The following is an 8916-nucleotide window of genomic DNA, read 5'->3' as shown; positions in this document are numbered from 1 at the left end:
TTTATTTGTTTGTTTTAGATTCATTCTTTTCCATTTAATTACTCTTGGTTTTTTTTTTATTATTTATTTCTATTTATTTTTAGCATTGTTAATTTTTCCGTAACTAATTTTTTCTTCTTTTTAACTATGCAATGTATTGCTGTTTGATATAAATAAAGAAAAGAAAAACAGAAAAAAAGATTGTTGTTCCTGTTGTTATAATTATGGTGATAAAGTTATTATCTTCTGATTTAACGCCTTAATGTTTTTGCACAGGTGCATCACTACCCTTTTATGTTAAAAAAAAAAGGGAAAAAAAAGAATGTCAAACGAAGCGTGTAAAATTAAAACGACTACGAGTTACCATGGTTACCAATGGCGTCCAAACACAACAAGATCCATCCAAAAGCGAAGCAGCTTCATCCACCGGGGTCCAAACTTTATTTCAAATGAGGTAAACTGGCAACATTTATATTTTCTATATCTCCAAAAGTAGGAAGAGTATTATCTATGATCATCTGCATGTCATTAACCCTCTGAACTCCGTTTGACAGACGAGTTTCTTTGCTTTTTTTTTTTTTTTTAACATTTTACTCATTGTGGCCTTGTATTTCACTGCAATATAAACATAGCTATATAAAATATAACTTACACGTCCTGCATCTCTATGGAGTTAGCACAATCATGGCTAGAAGTGTGAACAACCCAAAAATGCACTGTAAAAAAGGGATGTCTAAAAACAAGATAAAAACGAAATCTTACAAGTGCCCATAAGTTTCATGAATATTGAAAAACAAAACTGTGTCTCAACATGTTATACATATAGTGAATTTGGGTAATGTGGTCCCCTTTTTGCAATTTTGACTTTGCTATATTTTTCTAAATGTAAAAATATTTCATGTAATTTCAGTCACATGACACCCATGGTAGACCAATAGTAAAGGTTTTGATGACTATATTTACTTTAAGCAGGAAATAAACCAGCCAAACCTTAAGTGTCCCACATTTCCTGAATCCACCCTATTGAACTATTTGCATTTTTACATCCTCTTCTGTCCTCTCCTCTCAGCTCTGTGTAAACAGCAGAATCAATCATGGCTTTACAGCATCGCAGAGGATCAGAATTTAATGTTTTTAAAATCTGAATGTTTTAAAGTCTGAAGATTAGATTATTAGCCATAATAATCAGCTTTGTCCTGCTGCGTCTCCTCCCTCCAGGCTCTTTAAGAACTAAGAAAATGTACAGCCTAGATCTGCCTGAAGACGAGTCCACAAAAAGGGCTGTAGAGAGGAGACAGTCTGCAGAAGCTGCACGCAAGGCCCGGATCTTCAACACCCGGCTCCGTGTGATGGGCCTCGACCTGGAGGCTCTCAAACAACAGGTCGAGGAGAAAAAACAGCAGCAACTCATAGAGATACAACGAGGCAAAGCTTACGGTAAACGAGAACGATGAGATAAATGACGGGATCAAAGGAGGGGTCAGAAATCACCTCTCACCATTAATCAGCACTGATCACAAGTATTTTGTTGCATTGCAGATAAGCTGAGAGTGTTTCAGGATGAAGTGCTGCTGCAGCAGGACATTGATGAAGGAGAGAAGCGAGCAGCTCTGCACAGTGACCTGACCCAGTATTGGTCCACTCACCAGCGTGTAGAGGACTCAAGGGATGCTGATCTCAAGTGTGGCCTGAAGGGGGCATTCAGGTTCACCATTCCAGAGGGGGAGCTGGGACCTGCCAGTATGAAGATCTTTCAGGTAGGTGCTCAGTGTGCATGTGACAAAAAACAGCCAAATAATTACCTCCAAGATGGTTGTGGGCATGAACGCAATCTTAGCTTTCATTATAATGGGACTACTGCTATCACTAAATGACACTCATGTACATTTTTTTGATTTTTGAAATGTTTGCAAACATCTACAGAACAATGTGGATTTTTTTCTTTGGTTTTTAACTTTTTTTAACAGCCAAATCTCACTGCAATTATTTTTCAAAAAGTGGGAAGTCTGATTTTTTTTTTAACAATAGTACAAAAAAGAAGATGGACAACTTGCAACACTTTAAAACTAAGTTACACTGTAAAAAATGTTTGTGGAAATTACAGTAAAACACTGTCAGATAGCGTCAGAAATAGGTCGTAAAATTAAACATTGTACATCACCGTAGTAGATACTTTTAATTACTGTAAATCAAAGAACAGTATAAAACTTTAAATTCTACCACCATAAACTGTAGAAAACACACAGTTTTGCTGTAAAACTTTCATGTAAAGTTAATGGGGAAATACCATGATGACACAATTATCCTAAAAGTAATGGGATTATTCAGTATAAATTACAGTTTTTGCTGATATTTACATTTAAATACGCTCACTGTATTTTTTACGGTGAAGTTCTGGCAACCACAGCTGCTGGTATTTTACCGTAAATTAAACAGATTTTTTTTTTTTTACGTGTAAGTGGGTTTCAAAACCTGCACATTTTTCACATTTTTTTAAATATCAAACATGGTTGCTCATCAAAACAATCTTTTAAGGGTTGTATTTACATTCTGTGGAGAAAAAAACAACAATTCTTCTCATAACCACTCCAGTACCTTGTAGCTCAGGTTTTGTTTTAATCAGTAGCATGTAAATACAATGTCTGCCCAGCTCTGAAAAGAATACATTCTCTGTGTTTGATGTAAATACCAACTGCTTGCCTTTATTATACATCAACTGGCATCATCATTACGCCTGTCTGCAATATCAACTTGCATTAACCCTCTAGAGTCCATGAAACAACCGGCACATTACTTCTTCATGACGTGAAGACATAAAAATGAACCAACATTGAGTCTCTCCATCAGCTTCTCTCTAAAGTTCTGGCTTGAAACTACATGCCAGATTATTTTTGGATTATATTTGGCCAAGTAAAACCGGAGATAATGTCAAATATATTTAGCCTAAAAATATAGAACTAGAGATTATCCTCATTTTACCTGTTGTATGTAATATTTGCGACCTGTGTTCATAACTGCAACATTTAAAATTCTGTGTATTGAAATATCATTTTCAAGATAAGATTTTATGTTTTCTTTTGTTTCTTTTGGGTTCAACTTTTTTATCAAGTAAGTCAAAGTAAAAAATTAATTATCAGGACATATAGGTGAGGTAACGGTCAAAACCTGATACCAACATGGCATGGTAAAGATTTTTAATGGATTTTTTAAAGGACATAATAGCCAAAGATTTCAGAGGGTTATTGAGGGTCTGAAAATAAAACATGAGAGTGTTTGCGCACAAGCCTCCACTCTCTGATCTGTAAATATACATAAATACTGCTCCTCAAACACGACAGTGTTTTTAATACAGTGTGACAAAAAACAGGCAAATAATGACCTCCTTGTTTGATGCACAGGGAGAGGACATGGGAGAGGAGCAAAGGAGGAGAGAACAAATGAAAAAGACGGACAGAGATCTGCGTGCACAGAAGGAAGAAGATGAGAGAAGGCGTGTGGCCGACAAGCAGAGAGGTGAAAAGAGAGACACACACACTGTAATCACTGATGAGCTAACATGCTACAGCCTCTGTAAATCACACACATGCTTCATGCTATCCTGCACACACAATCACACACTCCTACGCACAGCCCTTATTTCCAGGTGGCATTGATGGATGCTCTTCCCAGAGCGTGTGTGTGAGAGTGTTATTAAAGAGCCTTGCACAATGGGTAATGGATAACGCAGGTGTGAAAAAAACACACAGTAGGTGATTTCCAGCTTTTTTGTGTGTCACAGAGATGCTCGTGAGCAAAGAGCTGGTGTATCAGGACCTCAAAGGGGTGCAGCTGGAAGCACTGGAGGAGGAGTGTAAGAAAGCTGCCCGCACTGCACTTGACGACTACAATCAAGCTCTGGTACAGCACACGCATGTGCACACACACACACACACACACACACACACAGATGGACAAACAGATGCACACACACACCGCCCGCTGATGTGGATACTCAGAGCAAAAATCCACTGGGGTTTTGAGCCCTGACACGGTGTTCTCAAGTGGGTTTCTGAAATTAAAATAGCTAATTGAGAATGTTAAGTGATGCGTACACACACTTGCTGCATGAAGGCGGCCATCATATATTAGCAGGTACCAAGCAACGTGGATGGTTTAACTGCTTTGATGTATGCATTGGCCCTGTCTCTTTTTAAAAGCTTTCATTTAGCCTGAACGCACTCGGCTGAATCCTCCATGGGGAGGCATCATTATAAATCCTTCAGGTCATGCTATTTTTTTCATGACAATTATGTGGTTTCTCTAATAACCGCTCACATGCACAATGCACAAGCAAATACAACTGACAGAGTGGATCTCTCAGGAGGACATTCACCATCTGGCTGACTCTTGGTTTGATGTTACACTGCAAAAAAGTAACAACTCACCATATTAAACACTGGAATAGCTTGAAAAGCATGAAAAAGCTCACAATGTCAATCATAAAGAGAAGTCTTTAAACAAGACTGAAATCCTAGTGAAGGGTTAATCACTCTTTTTTGTTACAAAATGACAAGACAAAAAAGACTCATGTTCTCAAAATAAGCACACGAAGCTATGGTCAGTAGGTAAATCTATACTCAAAACAAGATCATTAAGATACTATTGCTAGATATAAGAAGAAAATACTTGGTAAGCTTCATGTTTTTTGAGGTGCACTAATCAGCATTGATCACAAGTACACTGCAAAAAAGGTGTGTCTAAAAACAAGATAAAAACACTAAATCTGGGCGGCTGTGGCTCAGTTGGTAGAGCGGCCACCAATTGATCGGAGGGTTGGTGGTTCGATCCCCGACCATGGCAGCCTACATGTCGAAGTATCCTTGAGCAAGATACTGAACTCCAGATTGCTCCAGATGCTGCGTTCATCGGTGTGTGAATGAATTCCCAATGGTGGCAGGTGGCACCGTTTAGGGTAGCCTCTGCCACCAGTATGAATGTGTGTGAATGGGTGATTGAGCGCAGTCTGTAGTATAAAGCGCTTTGAGTGTTCGCAAAGCGACTAGAAAAGCGATATATAAGTGCAGGTCCATTTACCATTTAAATCTGAGGGAAATGATCTTGCTGCATGGACAGATAATTTCACTTGACAAGATTTCTTAAATTAACTCTTAAAACAAGATAAATTATCAAACACTTCTAAATCGAAAGGTTTTTTTTGTCTTGGTAAGAAACAAATAATTTGCAGGTCACTCTGCTGGGCACACTGCTCGGGCCAGTTCATCACTGCCTGCAGCTTTAATTTATCTTGTTTTAAGAGTTAATTTCTTATTTTAACGATCAACATGCTTATTTCCAGATTTAATAAACTTAATTTAAGAAATCTTGGCAAGTGAAATTATATGTCCATGCAGCAAGATCATTTCCCTCAGATTTAGTGTTTTTATCTTTTTTAGACATACCTTTTTTGCAGTGTTAGAAGTAACCACACATTAGAGGTGGGTTTCGCGAAACTCCTATTCTTTCTGCTATTCTTTATATATATATATATATATATATATATATATATATATTATTGAGGTTCAAGCAATCCACATATCATCCTTTACATATAATTTCTGCAGAACCATTTTTTTTTTACAACAAAGCCAGGTAACGCAGCTTACATGCCGTATAGACATACACAGACATCAACATAAACACACCAGATTGACATCCTAATTCTAAAATATGTCAGAGTCATCCATGTTACATCACTTATTGAGGAACATTGAAGCTCAATCCAGAGGGATCCATAATATCTAGAACTGGTTGCCATACCCTTGTGAAAGCTCCCACACTGTCATGAAGGGTATAAGTCAGTTTTTCCAGAGGAGCTATGCTCATCACCTCCTTGTAGCGCTCCTGCTATTCTAACCACCATGGGAATGATGGATCAGCTGTTCCTGAGCCAGTGGTAAAGGCCTCTCCTCCTGTCCTGCTCCCCACAGGCTGCAGAGCAGACGGAGAGACGGAAGGAGCAGCAGCGGAGAGAGGAAAGGGAGAAAGTTGCGGAGATGTGGCACACTTTAACATCGGACATGATGACAGAGTGTGCAGAGGCAGCGGAGAGAGAGGAGGGAGGAGGGAGGCCCCCCCACGTCCTGATTGACAGGTGGAAGGGAATGAGCCCCGAGCAGCTGAGTGACATCCAGAGAGAGAGAGAGGAGCAGCTGCTCAAGAGACAGGTACTGGAGTCACCAGTCACAGTAAAGTCCCATCTTACTCTGATCCAAGCTCTTCAGATCAGAAAAAGTGATACGCAAATAAAAGTATTGTTAAGTATTGTAATTAGGGCTGCAACTAACGATTATTTTCATTATTGATTAATCTGTAGATTATTTAAACGATTAATCGATTAGTTGTTTGGTCATAAAATGTTGAAAAATATCAATCAGTGTTTCCCAAACCACAAGATGACGTGGTCAAATCTCTTGTTTTGTCCACAAACCAAAGAGATATTCAGTTTATTGTCATAAAGGAAGAGAATTTGGACTTATTGTCTTTAAAAAAAACTGCTCAAACCAATTATTCAATTATCAAAAAGTTGACCATTAATTTAATAATTGATTATTGTTTGATTAATCGAATAATTGTTGCAGCTCTAATTGTAATTATATGAACTTAACCCTTTGGAGTTAAAATTGTTAAATCTAAAAATAAGCATGTTGTACACTTAAAATAAGAAATTAACTCTTAAAACAAGATAAATTAAAGCTGCAAGCAGCGATGAACTGGCCCGAGCAGAGTGACCTGATGATTATTTGTTTCTTACCAAGATAAAAGAAAAACTTTAGATTTAGAAGTGTTACATGATTTATCTTGTTTTAAGAGTTAAATCTAGAAATAAGCATGTTGAATGTTTAAAATAAGAAATTAACAATGTTTATTTAAGGAATTTTGTCAAGTGAAATGATCTGTCCATGCAGCAAGATAATTCCCCTCAGATTTAGTGTTTTTATCTTGTTTGTAGACTTTTTTTGCAGTGTGCACCTTTAAAACCAGCACCCCTGATTACAGTTCCACTCAGCCCTTTATTAACACAGACCTTTATTTCTCACCATATGCAGAGACAGCGTGATGCCGAGAAGATTCAGGAGGCATCCTGGGAACTCCAGCTCCTGAAGCAGTCCAGGGAACAAGAGGAGGAGCAGAGGAGAGCAGAAGAGCTGAGGAGAGAGATGAGGATTCAGACAGACCGTTACAACATGCAGCTGGCCCGGGAGCAGCAGGCACAGTGAGCACTGCACACACACACACACACACACACACACACACACATACATACGTCAGCAAATGTATTTTGGGTGTCGGTGATGAAGTGCTGTAATGTGGAATGCAGATTAAAATATTCTGTGTCTCTGTGCCCCAGTCAGGAGTACCTGAACAAGAAGCTGTACACCAACAAACCCAGCAAGGACTACTTCAATCAGTTCAACACCAACTCCCGCTGACCTCCACACAGGCTTTCCCCCTTGTGACAATGCACTAATAAAATTTATGGATTGTCAATTGTATTCTGATTAATCAATACTTGCGGCTTATATTAACCCTTTGATGCACAACATGGGTCCAAAGTGACCCGATAGAGTTTTTATGTTCTATATCTTTGCAATAAATTATTTTCATCATTCAGTATTCCAGGTTTTCCTCAATTAGTTTGTTTTTGATCATCATACATCCTAATTTTATGTTTTCCATTATTCATTTTTTAACAAAATCCCTTTTTGTGTCACTACTCTTCTAATGCACAAAATGGGTGAAAAAAGACCCATATCCATTTTTTAGCTAAGTAGCTTGCTAAGCTAACTAATGAGCTAAATCATTGGCTAGGTAGCTTGCTAAGCTAACTACTTAGCTAACTTCTTGGCTAAGTAGCTTGCTAAACTAACTACTAGCTAACTGCTTGGCTAAGTATTTAGCTAAGTAACTTGCTAACTAACTACTTAGCTAACTTCTTGGCTAGCTAACTACTTAGCTAACTTCTTGGCTAAGTAGTTAGCTTAGCAAGCTACTTAGCCAAATAGTTAGCTATGTAATAATACAAAAACTTTTTTTCTTCATAAAGTATGAGAGGCAAAATGGAAATAATGATCAAAAACAAGATATTTAAAGAATACTTGGAATATATCATTAAAATAAGTTGATATCAAAAGATAGAGCACAGAAACACACAGCAAGCATTAAATAACATGGGACATGAATGCGGGTCATTTTTGACCCATGTTGTGCATCAAAGGGTTAAAATGACACATATGCATTGATTTTATCTGCAGATTCTAATGACAAAAAAGGGAACCCTTTGTTTTTTGGTACAGATTGTTCCACGTATTTTATTTTTCAGTCATAAATCCAGTTACAGCGGTAGAATCATAATGCAGTTACAGTTATACTGGCCACCCAACTCCTGCCGTGCACCCATGATACATATAGAAACCATCAGTCCCATTGTGCACCCCACACACCACAAAGAGGCACCTGCTTCCTCCCCCCTGCCCTCCCACTCAGGCATTGTTGTTTAAAATCTGCTTTTTTTCCCCGAACAAACCAATTCACTTTTTTTTCAATAGGTTTTTATCTTTTAAATATTAAAAAAAGGGGGGAAAACAACAGCGAAAAAGCAAAGACCAGCGTCCTCAGCTTTCCCCTTAGACACATGAAAAGCAAAGAGTGAGTGGCAGTCGAGTGAGTATCTGTGTGTGTACACTCATTCCTCATTCAAAGCTAACATTTGCCCCCAACACTGACAAACACAGATGTTTAGCAGCAGATATTCAAGTTAGAATATTGGCATATTTTGTGTTTCATCGCTCCTGTATGAAAATAGATTTCTTTAAAAGCTTTATTTTTTCCTGAGTGTGTCTGTGTAACCAACAACAGGGAGCTGAAACACACCTCCTTCAGAGCCACTGGCCTGGTTAG

General features: G+C 38.1%; 1 protein-coding gene across 1 annotated transcript; it reads left to right on the top strand.

Moving 5' to 3' along the window:
• The first annotated feature begins 337 nt into the window (after positions 1-337).
• ribc1 (RIB43A domain with coiled-coils 1) lies at positions 338-7765 on the top strand. Its single transcript, XM_059333799.1, has 8 exons — positions 338-433; positions 1198-1416; positions 1519-1736; positions 3378-3492; positions 3758-3876; positions 5946-6182; positions 7065-7231; positions 7367-7765. Exons 2-8 carry the CDS (start codon positions 1218-1220, stop codon positions 7446-7448), a joined length of 1137 nt encoding a protein of 378 aa, XP_059189782.1. The 5' UTR covers positions 338-433; positions 1198-1217; the 3' UTR covers positions 7449-7765.
• The last annotated feature ends 1151 nt before the right edge of the window (positions 7766-8916 follow it).

The sequence above is a fragment of the Centropristis striata genome, chromosome 5, assembly GCF_030273125.1.
Source record: "Centropristis striata isolate RG_2023a ecotype Rhode Island chromosome 5, C.striata_1.0, whole genome shotgun sequence".
NCBI classification, from domain to species: domain Eukaryota; kingdom Metazoa; phylum Chordata; class Actinopteri; order Perciformes; family Serranidae; genus Centropristis; species Centropristis striata.
The sequence above is the reverse complement of the archived record's forward strand: the minus strand, read 5'-3'. Positions and strand labels throughout refer to the sequence as shown.